The sequence below is a fragment of the Pseudonaja textilis genome, chromosome 2 (assembly GCF_049901715.1).
Source record: "Pseudonaja textilis isolate UNSWEBS1 chromosome 2, rPseTex1.2, whole genome shotgun sequence".
In the NCBI taxonomy this organism is placed as follows: domain Eukaryota; kingdom Metazoa; phylum Chordata; class Lepidosauria; order Squamata; family Elapidae; genus Pseudonaja; species Pseudonaja textilis.
The window spans coordinates 113,392,698-113,410,346 of record NC_141991.1 but is presented as its reverse complement, the minus strand read 5'-3'; the positions used below and the strand labels follow the sequence as shown (position 1 = coordinate 113,410,346).

The following is a 17,649-nucleotide window of genomic DNA, read 5'->3' as shown; positions in this document are numbered from 1 at the left end:
GCGAAAGGAGTACCAAAAAGTATCCCTTCGCTGCCCAGCTGATTGGCGTGAGTGCATGGCTACGAGCTGAAGCAGCTTTCTGGTGGGACTCCCTAGCTCCCCATTCTGCGAAGGTTTTCTTTCTCTCTCTCCTTTCTCCCCTCTCTTTCCTCCCTCCCGCTTCGCATTGCTACGCATTTCCATTCAGCTAAGCAAAGGGAAGCTGCGCGAGGGGAGATGCGCAACTGTAAGGACTTGAATTAGGCGCCATGAGATTGAGTAGTAGTCCTGCTGTTCTCTGATTGGCAGTTCCCTGGCCCCACGCCAACCTATTGGGAAGCCTGTTTACGCAGAGAGAGTGGCACGAGCTTATTACCGTGGAGGACAAGGCGTCCAATCAGTGAGCGTGCTCACCCTGAGTGAGTGGCACGAGCTTATTAGTATGCAAGGGAGAGTTGCTTGTAGGACTGAGATACGAGGCTGGGGAAGCTGAAGCTCGCGACAGGGTCTTTTTTCCTTTCTGCAAGGAGCAGCAGCCAGTGCATTTACAGTGCAACAGTCAGCACAGTGCAAATACCAATAGGAATACAAAGTCCCACTCACTGATTTAATTGTATTGCGTTCCCTCTGTGCAAAGGAACACCCCTCCCTCCAGTAAGTAACTAAAATTTATTTAGCATTTCGAACGTTCATGATTTTTTGATAAATTATTTTTTTGTTAATATGTATACCTGCACAATGGTCATTCTTATATAAATAAGCAGAACCATTGCTGAAAAAAAATGTATATATATTTAAAAGCAATGCAATATCTGGCGATTGAAAAATGTAACAATTGTATCCATTCCTCAAACTAAATTGATTAAAAAAAACTTCCTTTGGGAAAGGAAGTATATATTGTTTTTAACGAAATGCAAACTTATCAGATATATGCATGTTCGTATTTTATTTTTTAAATGTCTTTCTATTTCCTGGAAATTTTGTGCACTGCTCCGTGTAGTGCTAACAAAATCGATGATTGTTCGCATATTTCTTACCTGAAATTCTAATCAGTCTGTCTGCTCTTTTTAAAAATGGAACTGTAAATGGTTGCTTTGCAAGGAAAACAAACGAGCATTGTGGCAAATAGGCATTGTGGCAAAAGGAATTCATGTAAATTTGCAGCCTCCATTTTTCTTTCAAAAGAATCATAATATCTTGTGATTTTGATTCCTTCCTGCTGTATGTTCAAGATGCTCTGCATCAGAAAATACTTGAATTCCCGAGGGTTCTAAATTACAACGAAAAATGAAAACAATAAAAAATACGCATTTTTATTTATTTACCCGCCGGGGTGTGCGCATGTATCAACTGATCTTCCGCACAATAAGGTAAATGTGTTTTGCCGTGGAGGAAAATATGCCGTTAAGATGCCTCACAAGGATTTTTTTTTTTAAGTAAAAAAGAAGAAAATCGGTCTTATTTGTTTGGGTTCAGTTTAAAACGATGAACCATAGTTGATTTTTGACGGTCGGAAAAGGTTTCTCGAAACTGAATAATTCAGTGGCACGCTTTTGTTTCTCGGCATGTTCCTCTTTCTCTCAATCTCTCTGCCTGTGCGCAACGATTGAGATAATCGTTTGATTTTAAAATGCCCCAAATGCTTTGGGTGGTGGCCTTGTTTCTCAGCACGATATATCTGATATATCGAAACAACTTCAGCCTCGCTTCCATTTCATTAATAATAACGATCATTGTTACTTTGCAAAACAATAAAAAAACGATTCTGGGGGAAGCAAGCAATTAAATATCTAAGCAAAATGAAATTTGTTCCAAATGCTTTTAGCTGGGAGAGGAAAAATCCCCACAATTTGGGAGAGATCTCTGAGAGGTTTTTTTTAGCAGCCTTCGGGTTGTAGCAGCGGCAGACCCTTTTGATGACTGCCGCTCTCGAGAGAGATCTCTGATGGGCTAAGAGAAGGACTTAGCACAGCAGAGGCTTCCTCACCCTTTTTGTTTTTTCCGACAAGGCCCGAGAGCAGTGCGCCGAAGCGTTTGAACCCTGCCGGATCTTCAGTTTCTTTCTTCGTCCACCTCTTGGAGAGTAGAGCATATTTCTAGTCCGCGCAAAACCTTGGCGACTCAGTACAATTGACCAGAGAACCTACCGCTGGATTATTCTACCCCCACCCCCACCCCGTCCCCTTCCTTGCCCCAAATAAAACAAAAACAGAGAGGCGGGCGTAGCTCGCTGGAACCGAACCGTGCAAATGTACACCGTCCTTTTGTTCCTTTGGAAGTCCGAGCTCGGTTTTTGATTCTAAAGTAAGGTACCTCGCTCTCTTCGGCGACGAGTCTTCCTGCTTGTAAAGAATCGTCTTTTTTGGCCTCGCCGAATGGAAGACAAGGAAGATCTAAGGCAAGATCGTTCCTGATTTAGATGACTGGATCAGGGGAATCCACCCGCTGCACATCAGCTCCCTTGCCGGTTTGGAGAAACGTTGGTTTGACTTTTCCTCTTTCGGCTCTAGCAATTGCCAAAATGGATCCTACCTAAGAACAAATCCTCTGCACAGTATGTGGTAGCAAAAGTGCTGTTCCTGGAACGCTGATGCTAAAACTTTACTTCCACCTATATTATAATCAGGATTTCCAATCGGCTGGTTTATCTTAGTCTGATATACTTTCCTCCCCTTAAATATGCAAATATTTTTAAAAATCATAAGAAGGGGGAAGGGAGGTAAACCAATACACAATGTTCCCTTCATATTGATGTATCAATTCAAACTTGCTGAAGTTGCTAATTTCGCTTTTGTCTTCCAGGCTTCAACTCTTCCATGACCCCCTCCCTCCAGTCCATTATTTTTTTACTGCTGCTTCTCTGGAAAGATTTTTTTTACTGTTAAACAGGGTGGGTGGGAGGTAATAAGAATATACGTTTTTTCTTATAATTCCCCCAACTGCAAAATATAGATGATTAAAATTTCCAGTAATAAAGAAACTCTTGTCTTTTTATATGTAATGGTTCCATTTACTTACAACAGAAAGCTCTCCCTATTTCTTTTTTCCTCTTATGTAGCTGTGTGCATGCACACATATACACATGTGTGTGTGTGCATGTGTAATCTTATCCGCTGTGCAAATATGTAGTCATTTAATAATACCCTTGTTTTCAGTTATAGATTAAATCAAACACCAAGTAGTAGAGTAATGTTAAGAGTTAAAAGCTTTATACCTAACCATTTAAAATAGTGTTCAGTAAATAAAAAATATTGTTTCATTGTTCCAATCATGACACATTAAGGTAAGCAAATGTGTTTTCCCTTTCTCCCAGATTGTTAATCAGTAAGCATGTTCAGTATGGAGTTACTTTCAGTATGGGTTGAAGGGGCTATGGATCCTTCAAACAACTTCTGTATAAGAACAGATACACAGGATGAACCACCACCTCACTGTAAAGGAAGAAAATAATGTGGGTCCCCCTCAGTTCCCCCTGTGGAAGCATTAGATCTCCATTGATAGCTCGGTGAGGGTTTTTTTATACGGGAGATGCACATTTTTTTGTATCCAGAAGCTAGTGCAATCTTTCAGTGCAGCACAAGTCTGGGTGGGGGGGGAAGGGGGTGGGTGGGTTTGAAATCTTTTTATCCCCCCTCCTTCCTCTTGGCCTAATGTTACACACATTGGGTCTAAGCCAGAAACCCCTTATGTGTAAATGGAATGAATGCACAGGAAGAACCTTACATAACTGTTTTGTCTAAGAATACAGTTGTAGAATTTAAACCCCTGCCCTTGAAGGAGGAATGCAGGACTTTGCCACTCAAGTGTCTACAGTGAAATATTTATTTCTAAGCTTGAGTAATTGAAGCCCAGCAAACTCTTCCCCTCATCTGGGGTCTGCACAAGAAACACGTTCTTTTGGATTGCATCAAGGCAACTGGTTGTTAAACTGGGAAGCTAGCAAACCAAAGATAACCCTCATTACTTCCACCCCTACATATGTATAGAAAGGGATCACACTTAACCATAGGGGCAAACGAAAGACATTAACCCCAACATTAACATTTTGAAAACCGTCCATTTGAAGATTTACTTCATCTAGATACCGCAGCAAAGAAATAACCAAAGTAATCACAGAACACTGATCAGTTCAAAATTACAAATACCGCAGTTGAACAGAACTACAACAAATAAAACTTAAGAGTTTTTTTCCTCCTCCAACCACCTCGCCCTCCCATTACACTGGAGCCACCGCTCCAGTTTTCATCTTACGGGCCCTCGCTTTATCTGAATCTCCTCCGCTTCGCTGCCGCCGTAATCAAAAGTACAAGGCCCGGAAGCGCCGCATTGTTGCATTTTCTATTTTTCCACGTAGTTTTTTTTTTTTTTTGAAAAGAGTTCGATGTGGTATTTGTTTTAAATCAGGTTGTCGCCATGTAGCCCGTAAGAACCAGTTGCTCCCTTCGACAAAGGAAAGGCAGGCGGCAAACAAGGGAGAGACGTAGAAAGCGGCGCGCTGTGTGTGGGGGGCAGAATTAGTTTCCACAGTCCCGGGGTTTTGGTGGGGGGGACCCATCAGCGGGGCTTCTAGGCCTGGGTCTCCGCTCCTCGCCCTCGGGTAGTGTTGTCCGCAGTTAATCCAATCCGTCCAGCGCCGACGGCTTCCTCACGCGCTTGATCTTCTCTTCTCCCTTTGCCTTTGCAGAGAATGAGGCCAGATCGCCGGTGCCACGAGAAGCGGAGGCCTCTTGGAGGGATACGATTAGCCTCGTGTTGAGGGGAGCCCCTTCCTTCCCCGCTCCTGCGTCCTGCAGATTTCCCTTTCCCGGGAAGCGGGGCGAATCTTTGCCCGCTGCAAGACCGTCCCGCAGCCCCTTTCCTGCCGGGGGCTCTCGTCGTGGAAGCGCAGCCCCGGTATGGATGGCCGGGATTTCGCGCCTCCGCCTCCCCTCCTGGCCGAGCGGGGCCATCGCAACAGCTCCAGCCGCCTCGCTTCCGCCGGGCACAACTCGGTGCAGCACGGAGGACACTTCCAGCCTGGGAAATACTTCCCCTCGCCCATCTCCATGGCTACGCACACAGGTCAGTGCGGAGCGCCGGGGTGAAAGGCGCGGAGGGGATCTGAGGGGCCTTGGAGAGCTGCGGGGAGGCTCGGGCGCCCTGACTGCGGAGGGGCGAGGGAGGGGTCGCCAGCACCAAAGGAGGGGCGCCCGATTGAGCTGCCCTTTTTTTTTTTCCCCCTCAGAAAGAAAAGGAGGGTGTGTGAGTGATATTGCAGCAGATCGATTCTTTGCATCGGTTGCTGCGAAGGGAGAAATAAAAATAGGAACGGTTTTACTTCTACTTTCCAAATGCCCTCTTTTGCAACCTTATTTTAACGGCTCGGTGGTTTTATTTTATTATTTTTTCTTCGCTCTCCGACAGTGCATTGGCGGATATTTTCTGAAAGTCTCCGCAAGCGGAGAATCCTTCCCGAGGCCTGCCTTGGCGGAGCCTCGCGCGTGTGAGCGAGGGAAAAGCCCGCCTGCTCCAGAGATTTCATAGGATCGGGAGAGTGAGAGAAGGAAGGCAAGGAGGGAATCGTGCCCCGCTCTTTTCAGGGGGCTCTGCGAAATGGGGTGTTCAGAAGTGTAACGGAGGCGACCCCTTCCTGACCCAGAATTCCCGGGACTCCTGTAGCTTGCTTTGGGGCATGTATGAATATTTTTGGCAAATCTGAACATTTTGGAAAGGAGCAAAATACTAATATTACTGTCCCCAGATCCCTCTGGCGATGGAGTTTTTCTTCTTAGTCTGAGAGGGCTAAAATAAAGGCTGTTCCACTTCCCTCCCCCAACCACATGCCCTTTACTAGAAGGGAAAGTCCACCGAAAGAGCAGGGGAGTGGGAAACCCCCCTTTTGCATTAACCTTACGAAATTCTTTTGCACAAACAAGGCACTTTCTCCCCCCTTGTTATTTGCTTGGGAAAGGTGAGCACCCCCTCCCCCCCCAAAATGCTCTTTCAGATTAAGGGTAGCTGTATGTGTGGGGTGAGCATTAATGGAGCTGGTGGTATAAGACTAGAAAATCCTGTTTCTATATAAAGCCCTGAAGTGAAGTGTCAGGGTGAGAATGGGCTTTGCAGTGCATGTGTTAGTTTTAACAAGTGCTTGTGGTATCTTGCTGAAGACACAGTGTTTGGCAAGAAAAATCGGGGAGGTGGTATGCGCCAGGTTCTTTAGAGATCATCCATGGCATCCATTTTTAATCAATTAATTGCCTGGGACAGCGAGGGTGTGCAAAATAGCAGGTGTTGGCTGCAGAACATTAGTGAGAACACATGCACAAAATGGGACGCTAAAGTAGCTCAGGATTTCAAGTTGCCCATCCTTGGTTTAAGATCTTTTTGGAAGCAAAGGGGGGCATTACGAAAGCAGAATGGTATATCTACCATTTAGAATAAGGTTGTATATATCAATATGCAAAAATCCAAACAATAGTAACAATCCCCCCCCTCCCCCATTCACCCCAAAGCTGGAAGGGGAAAACTGTAATAAAAGTAATGGATGTTTTGAGAGGTTTTGAATGAGAGGTTTTGAAATTTACAAGATTCTGGCTATGCTTCAGAATGTCTTCCATTCATTCTGTTTTCACAGAATCTGATGTAGGGTTGCTGCGTTTGTTTTTTACTTTTTAAAAGACCTATCTGAAGTAAATAATTTGGTGTTATAAACATTTTTTTTCAACAATCTTTAATGTTTCCAGTGTAACTTAACTAGCTTCTCTATTTAATCTATTCGCTATATGTATTTCTGTCCTTTAGGGCTTCTCATACAGTTGAGTTTTTCAGATTTTGTGGCCAGCTCTGAATGTGTAGTATGTACCTTCATTTGAGTGCACAGGGTGTTTATGGGATATATATTTATGGAAGTATGGATTTAATCTTAGATTTACAAAACCACACACAGCCACTTAAGTTTTGTTTACAAGTTACTTTAAACATCAGAAGAGGAAAATGTGTGACAGTTTTTATTTTTCTCTAAACTCAGCAGTAGCAGCCATCGTTATTCCTAGCTTGACAAACTATGAATGGTAATAAAATTATATCTGCTTTAATGGGATTACAATTAGTATATGGATTAAAAAGAATGGCATGAGGTAAACCAGAATGGATAAAAATAATCAAACAAGAGTGGAGACATTTATTATTATTTTTTAAATGGCATATCCAGCTGCAAATTATTAATTAATTTTAGCATAATGAGATTTTAAAAAATTCCTAACAAATGCAACAAACTACACGTACTTTGTGCTTTATTTGAAATGAATGAATCATAATTCTGTAGGGTTTTATCAGTTTTATTTTTTTTTAATCTTATGTTTCTTTTTACATACTTACCTGCCCCATACAAAATTGAAGATGCTCATTAGAGTGAATTTTTTTTTAAAAAATTCAGCAACAACAGAAAGGCATTTTAAAATGCAAACATGGGCAAATTGGATGAGGAGTATGATTTATGTCAATCACTCTGCTTTTCTTCCATAGTCTGGATTCAACACGCCTTGTGCTTCGAAGCTATTTGAAATCCTGCTATTGATCTTTTTTCTGCTTTCTATTTTTTTCTTCCACTATGTGTGTTTTAAATATGAGTATTTTACTGAGCTCCTAATTAGAAATATTATTTTTAAAATTGTTGCTGTGATTGCTTTTTTAAAATATCTTTAGAACGTGCTTAGTTGAACACATTTTTTCTTTTAGATTAAAGAAGCAAACTGACAATAAATAGAATAAATTATTGATGATATCTTGACACTGATGCACGGGGAAGTCCTCTCCAGAACCAGAATTTGAAATGTGTGAATACACAGACTAAGGTTATATGGAATTGCAGTCATTTTAAAATAATTTTCTATGCTTGTTATATAAAGAGTGGCTGACTAATGTCTCCTAAACCTAATGTGTATAATCTGTGTAATCTAGATTAATATGATGAAGAAACACAGAAGGCCCTGATTCAAGATAGTCATGATATGTTAAAATATGCGAAGGATACTTGTTAAAGAAAATAGTTGGGAAGGATTTGTAACCTACATTGAGGATAACCAACACACATTTTTCGGGAATAAAAGAAGCAAAACATGTTAAAAGCAGAGCTCCAGAAGGCCAGGTATAAAGCAAATCCACTGGGAAGAGATTGGAACACAAACTGCTCTACAAGAAAGGACTTAATTTTTACGTGTTCCCAGACAAAATTCCACAAGGCATACATACGTTCATTGATCAAGCATGTATTCCACCACTTCCTCCTCCCTAGAATTCTCTCCTTATGGAGATAACTTGAACCTGCTCTGTCCTTACCCCTGAATGGTTTCTGTTTTAAAGCTGGCCATAGAGACCTTGAATTTTTGAAGTTAGCTTTTAATGTTCAGCAAATTGTTTTTCTTATAGCAGAGTGCTGATAGTTTTATAATCCCACTGTAGAAATTTTATGGTAAAAGTGTTGTTTTAGTAACCTTGTCACAAAAGGTGCAATTAAAATGTTTTGTCTCATTATTTTTTTGTGCATTAGATTTGTGTGCGTATGTGTGTGCGTGCATACACATGCATCTCCCATACAGATGGTCCAAAGTCAAAGCTGTGAAAATTTTAAAGAAAGAAAGAAAGAAAGGGGGGAGGGATATTAGCAGTATTATTCATCATTATTCCTGCCTGAAGCTGTTTGAATTTTCTCATTGCTGTTGATTCTTTTAAATGCAAAGCAAGAATCTGACTAAAGAAAGATAGTAGAAGGAAATTTCCTAAAACCTATTCCATCTCACCAACTATGTATATACACACATTGTTAAGGGTGGGGTGTTTTTTGTTTTTTTGTAGTAGTAAATAGGAAGTATTTGAGATAACTTGCCCATTTACAAGTTAAACAATTGTGCCATCCCAGATAACTAAAGTAATCACTGTTCAGGATGGATGTAGTAAGCATGGCAAAAGATCTTAGACATTTTGTTTCAATGAAAATGGACACAGTAATTCTAGGCTGGGGTGGGGGAAGGGAGCTTTGAAAAGAGTACTAGAATTTCAAGTAGATTTAATTTATCATTAAATGGAATAAGGTGGACCAGGGATTTTATAGAGAGTAAGTTTCTAAAAGGATCCTCCCCATTCCAAATTATCACTTCCCCCTTGGACCCCACATTTCTTAAAAAATAAATTTTAATAAATACTTCATTATGATCCAATCTGATTTCTGCAGCATGGTTGCCATCACTGAATAGGTGCTAAAGGATTTAATATTCAAAGGTGTATTCTAAAGACTCTAACCATCTTTACTTATAAATGACAAGTGGCATGAGACATGAAAAGCAATGCAGAGATAACAACTAGAAACTGCCAGTGCTGATCTTTTGCACAAGAATGAGAAGGCGCACATGGTTACACAAGGCAGTTGTGGTTGTACATGAGTGTGTGCGCACATGCAAACACAGAAATTAAAGTTCATTTTTGAAATGTACATTATTCCACTAGGAATTGCAACACTATCTTGTCTAATTATTCATATAAAACATTTTTTTCCACAGTAGCAACTAATCTCTGTGTGCTAATTTAGGGGCATAGCTGTATTTCCACATGCAAAGCAATTGTTGTAGTGCAAAATTTTCAGGACTGCATCTTCAAAACCGACCTAATCCTGAGCAGAGGCTGCTCAACATATGCAAATCCAAATCAAGGAAGACTGTTTAAAATAACAAGCAGAAGCCTAAAAATACCATTTCAGAAAATCACACTTTCTTTTATATTAAAAAAGAAAGAAATGCCAAATCCTAGAATAGAAAAATCTAAAAATATTCAAGGCTTGGCAAGGTTCACAAAGTTAAATAAATTACATAAGGGCCATTCATGGGAAAAATTCTGCTTCTTACAGAAACATTGTTCAAGTTAATAAAAAATGTACTTTACTAGCCACCAAGCTACTCATGACTTTTCATGAGTCTAAATTTAATTGGTCAGCCTTCTGGACTCCATCATTTCCTGCTGGATTAATATATTTGTATTGAAGTTTGTGACATAAAGCAGAACAACAAAACAACAAAAATCAACAGTCCCAAACCAGAACCATGAAATAGCATATTTCTGGACCAATATGATTGTGAGGGAGGAAATCCCTTCCTTCCTTCCTTCCTTCCTTCCTTCCTTCCTTCCTTCCCCCCCTCCCTCCCTCAACCCCTGCCTCCCTCAACCCCTCCCTCCCTCCCCTGTTCTATTTCTTCACTTCAGCCACACAAATCTGCCTTGCTTGTTGAGTGCTTCGGAAAATAAGATTTGTTGTGAAATGTAGAAACGTAAGGGGTACCAAGAATGCTGGCATACAATTCAGATATTCCAAGCCCTTTGGAACACAGCACAGTTATTTTAATTTGATAAATGATTGGGCACCTTTAAGAGTGTGTTTGAACAATCAAGATACACTTCAGCAAGTTGATAGGATGTATGCTGTCAACTTGCATATGCCATTAATGCAGACTACACGCATAAATAATGTGAAAGCACAGCATCTCTCTTTACCTTTCATTTCTCTATGCAATACCCATTCACAAAAAATGCCCCTTGCACATTAAACCATCGGTTTTCAGAGTCAGGAATCAACATTTTTCTTTTCCTCCATTTTAAGAACAGACTTTTCAAGATGGGTGCTTTTAAAACCAGAAAGTATTGAGATGATTGAATATACCAAATTGATTCTATGGATTGTCCTTGTATGGGTGTATACATGTTTGCGCATGCATTTGTGCATGCATGCACACACATGAGAGAAAGAGGGCATTCCTATTAGTTGTGAGTGCTGCTTCCCTATTATTTTAGTTTTACCATGTCACATGGTTGCATTCTTGTCAGTGTTTGCCTTTGATATGTAAAACAAGGTGGTAGAATGGCTTGTGCAATGTGCAGCGGAGACTGGCATTTAAAATGTGGCTCGTAATAGCTAATTAGATTGACAGAATTAATACCAATAATTCCAAATAAGTAATAAAATAAAGCCATCAGTAAGTTTTGACTCACGAGTGACCATCAGAAAGGGTATTTGTGATAATTGGTGGAATTCTGTGTGTATGCGTGCAAGAAAGAGAAAAGTGTTGAAAACATTGCACCGGAGACAAAAATCTATCTGCCTTGAACAAGAAAAAGTCTTTTGTTGGCAGAATTCCATTTATGTAATAAGGATGTACCTACTTAGAAGAGCTTAGAGTCACTCAGTCACCAGAAGATGTAAAATCACATACTTTCCTTAGCTTTGTTCATTGTTGATGTGTACTTCAGGGGATATCACAAACCATACAATTTTTCCCTTACACTCATACACATAAATGCATAGAACATTGATGGAATCAGGAGTGCAAATTGGCATCTGATTTATAATTCTTCTGAGTATGTGTATGTGTGTGTGTATAAATGAAACTCTGTGAGTTTCTATTTCAGTGATTTATTAAGCACTTAATTGATTTCAGACCAGAAATGTGAATATTGGATCAAAGTGAAATTAGAAGAACTGGTCAGAATCGCCCATAAAACTTGATTGTCTACCTATAGATGGTTGTCTTTATGATCTGTTTCGTACTTAGAGAATATTAAAAATAAACAAGTCTGAATACAGTAGTTCGAGGAGTCTTACTTTAGTAATGTTGTTTAGGTTGTTTATTCATCCAGTCATTTCCCACTACAATCAAAATCCCTAATTCTCCCCCCCCCCGCCACACTCAAAAATAAACCTTACATGCAGTGTTATTTTGAATTGAATTACTTTAATTTGTGAGTTATTGATTTGCTTAATAACTAAGAAATTTCCATTAATGTTGATCCATTCAGTTCATATTATCAGAGAGAACTGTACATTGGGCTTGTACAGCCTGTAAATAGGATGGTATATAGATGATATTTATAGTGTTCCTCTGCTGATGGAATGCTCTGATATAGAAGAGATTTTGGCAGTGGAAGAGAGCCACCTTATTTTCTTTTTCTTTTTGTTGGTGATTCCCCCTGCAGCCATTCAGCTGCAAAAGCCAGCATACAAAAGTCTTCTATAAGTCAGGGGATACCAACTGGATGCAAGCCAGAAAGATGAACATTAGGACTCTGGGCTAAACAGCTAAGAATCCTCACAGTGGAATATATTTAAGCCAAACACAAAAATCTTGCATATCATATTTTCAGACTTTGTCGATGCAGGTAAAATTCAAGGCTTCCGTATGGCTGTAATCTTAAACGCTGAGAACATTAGCATATAGCAACGGATATACTCCTGAGAAGTTTATGGCCAATATAACTTTTCTCCTGATATTTTTCCTTCAGAAAGTTTATAAAAATAGCGAACAAGACACTTTTTATGCTTCCAGATCTACAGGGCCAAGTTTTGATTATTCTTTTAAAACAGTTGAAATAGCTGATGCGTCTAATTAGAATGTCATAGTAATAGCACATACTAGTACTAAAGCCTTTGAGCAATTAAAATTCTTTCAAGTGACTAAAAAGGGCTATTACAGCAAGCCCACAGTCATCTTACAGACAGAGGGGTATCATATAATGACAGAAGTCTTGAGGCTGTTAAACTTTAGTTGGGATAAATTAACAAAATTTACTATAGATTTCTTCTGATGTTCTTATAGAGGCATCTGCCTTTACTCTAGAATGTCATTTCAGTGCTCTGTATGATCATATCAGTAAGGAAGACCAGGATAATGGTATGTAATGGCATCCAATCCTAGGAATTGGACATTTAATACACAAAGTGGCTGGAATGAATTTTATCCCTTTTTTGTATTTTTGTTTGTGCAGTACAGAGAATGTCTCCATTTTCAAAGCTGAGGCTCAGGACTGTCAAATCTTACAGTAGATGGTATATCACTTCATTTTAACGAAACTTTTATCCTTGATAAACTATTTATCCATTTTAACAAAACTCTTATCCTTAAATTTGGATGTCCTCCAGAGCACACAGATAAGGGGGAGGCTACTGTTCATAATACCATGTACTGCAAGTACTCTTATTCTGCATATTCAACAATGCTTTCTCTTCAGTGTAATAATAAATAATACTCTAGGATAAAGCAGCAAATTGCTGAGAAGAGGATTCCCTTTAGAAGCAATGGGAGTTTTGCACAGGCAATCTCACACGTGTAAGCAAATTGGTGGACAAGAACGAGATTGGGTCAGTACTATTTTGGCTAAACCTTCCTAGTAAATTGTTTATTTCTTTTGCCTGTTGGATGGTGGCATTCGAGGGCGAAGTTCCTAGTGATTCACCATCAATGGATTGAATTCCAGACTGGAATTAGAAGCTCCTGAAATGAGGCGATGATAATGTTATAGGAAATCTGACAGGACCGAAACTGGTGGGACTGCATCCTGCTCTGAAATACTGAGAGGCAGAGTTGTGACTTTTAATTTTAGAAGACTTTGAGTAGCAGCAAGAGGGTCCTTGTCCCTAGAGACAAGTGGTGACTCAGGGAGGTAGGATCCCTTTATCTCTCTTTTATAGTGCAGTACAGTTGTCTCTCTGATACAAGGCCACTGAACGTGGTAAAAGGAAACAAAAGCAGTTCTGAGTAGGAGTGAATAGACCTTGAGCTAAGCTGTATTTAAACTAAAAAAAAAAACCTTTTAAGATTTCAACTTAGCTGTAACAGAAGCATGGGTTGAAACATGCAAGTTAAAACCAGCTAGCTGCAATGTGAGATGATCACCTATCATTGTTTATGGAGCAAGCTTGGACTTTCAGTTAGCTATTTATCATCCTGGCAGGAGCTTTCCCCAAAAACACATTTCCCCCCTTCTTCTACTTCTTTCCCATATTGATATCTCCCTGCCTCTTGCAGTAGAGCAGATTCTCCAGAAAAACAATTGTATACTTCAATCTCCTCCCTCACCCCTGGCCAAAAAAGAGAGAAAATAGATGTGTGTGAAAGTTGAAACAGTTTTGAGATTTTACTTGTCTTCTCCTTATTAGTGGCACTTTTGAAGATTGTAAAAAGGATGAGAGTAAGAGTGGTTGAGGGAGGGAAAGGCACATGTCAGGCTGAAGGAAAACAGAACACTGAGAAACAGAAACCTTGCAGAATTACATATGTGTAATTTTGCCTGTTTGTTAGTTTTATTATTTAGATCTGGGACATTTTGCTGTTTGCTTGCTTCTGCTAGAAGTTAGTGGGATAGGAATAATTTTGGGTCATCTTTTATGTGCTCATTGCTATCTTCTAAAATTTGGTTGAAGATAAAGCCTATGGTTTCGTTCCAAAAGAGCCATTTATTTAGCAACGCAGTTCAGAGGATCAAGGTTTTGTTGCAAAACGGAGTCATTATTGTAACTAAAAGTCCAAGCAACTGCATTTGATCTACGATAGAGACTGCAGAAGGTAAATCTGAATCTGTTGATAGATCTCTGGGTGATTGTGAAAAACATTTGGGGCTCCCAATTTAACAGTAGCAATTAAAAATGACTTCTCCCATCCTATACTATGCTGCTGAGAGGAAAAAATATTTTGGACAACAGGGTATTGAACTTTGTGTGAAAACACATGATCTCCACTGGGTTTAAGCACTTGAATCAAAGTTCTGGGCGAAGAATTTTCTCATTCAAATAAATGTCCCAAAGGGCCTTTTTCCAAAAGGCCAATTGGATTTTCTTGATTTCTTTTTAATTTATTTTGAAAATGCTTTGCTTCTCATTCAAGAAGCTTTTTCACTTCACTTCTTGGATGAAAAGTGAAATGTTTTCAAAGGAAGAAAAACCCAAGAAAGTCCAGTTGCCTTTTGGAAAAAAAAACACCTTTGGGCCACTATGACCTGGATGATTTAGAAGAGAGATGTCAAACTCAAGGCCCACAGGCTGAATTCGGTCCACGAGTGCTTAGATCTGGCCCATAAGGCCAGCGTGGAAATAGCGAAGGACCGTCCAGTGCCTCTGCCAGTGAAAACAGGCTTCCATCCCTGCCATCAGCCTGTGTGTTATCTGAAGCAGTATGTTTGCCTACAGTAGAGAGACAGTGAAGCAGAATAAGCAATACATTATTAAATTGTTTATAATAAGCAATTGTTAATTTAATAACATATACTTTCATGTTTGCATAACTTGCTTCTGAAACATTCTATTGCTTGCTAAATAAAGGGAAGGAAGGTAGCTGTGGTATTACAAGTTGGTTTCATTAAAAACCTGTGATGGGTGAGGGGAGATGAGTTATTCCTATTACTCTTGGGTAAAAATTATTAACTTCTTCGGCTGCACATTCTTAATGTAAGTGAGGCATGTAGAAGCTTCTTTGCAATGATTAAAGGGAGGAAAATATGGAACAAGAGCATACATCTCAATTGTTGACGTTCATCAGACAGAAGTTTGCTTGTTTCTTTGCTTGTTTGTGCCCTTTATCCCCAGCTCAATTCTGATGGACTCTAGGTGGCTCACACATATTAAAATAATAATAAACACCTGCCTATCCCAGGTCCCTGGGAAGGACTCTATGGGTGGACAAAAATGCCCAATCCAGTCTGAACATCTGGCTGACTGTGCAATGAACCATACTAATGCATTATGTTAAATCATTAAAATAAAAACATAGAGGTGCTTGTAACTTCATAGTCAGCTGAAAATTCCAGGTGGTCTTCAAGGCCAATCCCAACTAGAGCAAATTACAGTAATTGAAGCGGGCAGTGATGAAGTCATGAGCAAATATCCTGTGCATTCTGCTCTAAATAAGAAGAACCAGGTAAGGAATTGAACATGAACAAGCAGTGCTTCAGGGAAATAGCAGGCAGACTTCCTCACCCTGAGTTGCCCTAGGCGTTTTAGACAACAGCTTCCACTACCCTTAATACTTGGTTATACTTTCTTTCATATGGCAGCTGATGGGAATTGTAGACCCAAAATATTTGCTGCAACCTAGGTTGTGATGAAGTCTGATCTAAGGATTGCTATCTATTATCTGGGATAATTAATTGGAGGTGCCACGTTCAGACGCAGTTTCCCCAGTACATTAAATGTGAGAGATAAGAACTGAATTTCTTCTAGTTGCCTTGCTTCTTCCCAGCACTTTTAGGAGACAAAATATTGGGTCTAACAAGTTAGGTTTTAAACTGAACTTTGTCAGCTGCAGTTGAAAAATCACTTATTCCATCAAGAATACATCAAGTTAAACTGAAGGGACCATAACTTTAAAAGGAACAAAGTAACTTCTCCCTCTTTGAAATCTTATTCGTTTTAGGCAAATTTTATGATTAGGCCCTCAAAAGTGGCAGACCATGTCATGTGTATGCCTTTGAATCAGAAAGAAGTTGTCACCACCCCAAAGGTGTTTTTTTTTTTTTTAATTCCTAGTCCAAGCAGCAGTAATTTCTCAAAACAATGCCATATCCCAGGGTTATGCTTGGACATGAAGAGGCCTGAGGATTGGAGGTTTATACTACTACAAGGCTACTTGAGGACTAAAAACCCGGAAGGAGCCTGAGTTAGATAAATGCTCTGGCAAAAGAGAGACAGAACAGGAAAAAAAAACACAACAGTCTCACCTAAACACTGGGGATATCTGCCTTCTGCAATGTTTCTAAAGTGTTGTTCAGATGCAACTTCACATTGTGTGGGTCTTGTTTGTTATTGTGAGAAGATAGACACAGATGCATTCATGCACCCAGTAAGGCAATGAGAGAGCCCATGTGCAGTGTGGTGATAGTCTAATTAAATATTAAAACATCCTGGTATTGCAGCATTTTTAAAATGTACTTTTCCGAAGCATATTTATGACAGCCCATTTCTGTGAGGGCTGAGTCAGCTGTCTCCTGAAAACGGGTGAACTCATCTTTGGCAGGCAGATTTCCCTTGATCCTTTCCTCTGTGCTGATGGGGAAGAGAAGGAGAGGGAGAGGTGTAAGGAATGGGCTCCTGGGGTATTTTGCCAGGGCCTCTGATGGATGTCTGGATACACAAGATACTTTCTTCCATGCTGAGCAACAATAAAAAGCTTGTATGCAAAAGATACTCTGTGGGAATGGCTTTGATAGGATATGGTTACGATGCTCCCATTCAATGAAGAATAAGCTCCAAATTCTTCTGAGCATGCCTGGTGTTTACCTCACAGGCTTCCAGTGGTATTAGTGGCCCAGATCTCTCAATACCAATGGCATACGAACAAGAATGAAATATGCAATGTTCCCGCTGGCCATCTAAGGAAACCAGACATTGAAGCAAAACAACTATTTTATTAAAGGAGAGCTTATGTCCTAAAATTCCACAAAAATAAATGAGTAGTGCCCACTGAATTTCTTAATCTTCTATGCCCTTTTTTGATGGACAGTGCCGTTGAGGACATTCCCATAGCTCAAAAAAGACTTAGATAACCCAAAATCTAGCTTCTGGTTATTCCGAAATTAAACGTAGAGCTGAGACTACTGTAATGTCTTAGCCTGATGACTTGATATCCATTAATTTCAAAGATTTGTGCTTGAAATGGTGCCATTCAAACTGATGCAAATATGTTAATAGTAAAACATGTATTTTAAGAAATAAATATCCACATGCACTGAAGAAGTAGCAAGTTATATTTGATACATTAAAACTGCCTTAATATATACTTAAAAAAAAAAAACTTGCCAAGATTCAGGATTCAGTCCTGTGCATAATCAGCTTCTGAACCTGGTGACAGCTAGTGTCAGGCAGAAAAAGTGACCTCTTTG

The 17,649-nt window shown here is 39.8% G+C and overlaps 1 protein-coding gene across 9 annotated transcripts in view; it reads left to right on the top strand.

Moving 5' to 3' along the window:
• The window catches only part of BAHCC1 (BAH domain and coiled-coil containing 1), a 127,883-nt gene that overhangs the window by 16,554 nt on the left and 93,680 nt on the right, over window positions 1-17,649 (top strand). For 4 of the 9 annotated variants that reach the window (XM_087924948.1, XM_087924946.1, XM_026701759.2 and 1 more), the window contains exons 1-2: window positions 399-633; window positions 4,664-5,040. In XM_087924948.1, coding sequence (XP_087781074.1) covers window positions 4,875-5,040 — 166 coding nt within the window. In that variant the 5' untranslated portion in view covers window positions 399-633; window positions 4,664-4,874. Of the gene's footprint in view, window positions 1-386; window positions 634-1,988; window positions 2,534-3,169; window positions 5,041-17,649 lie in introns of those variants that run through there. The other 5 variants (XM_087924942.1, XM_087924945.1, XM_087924943.1 and 2 more) reach the window with 4 other exon arrangements.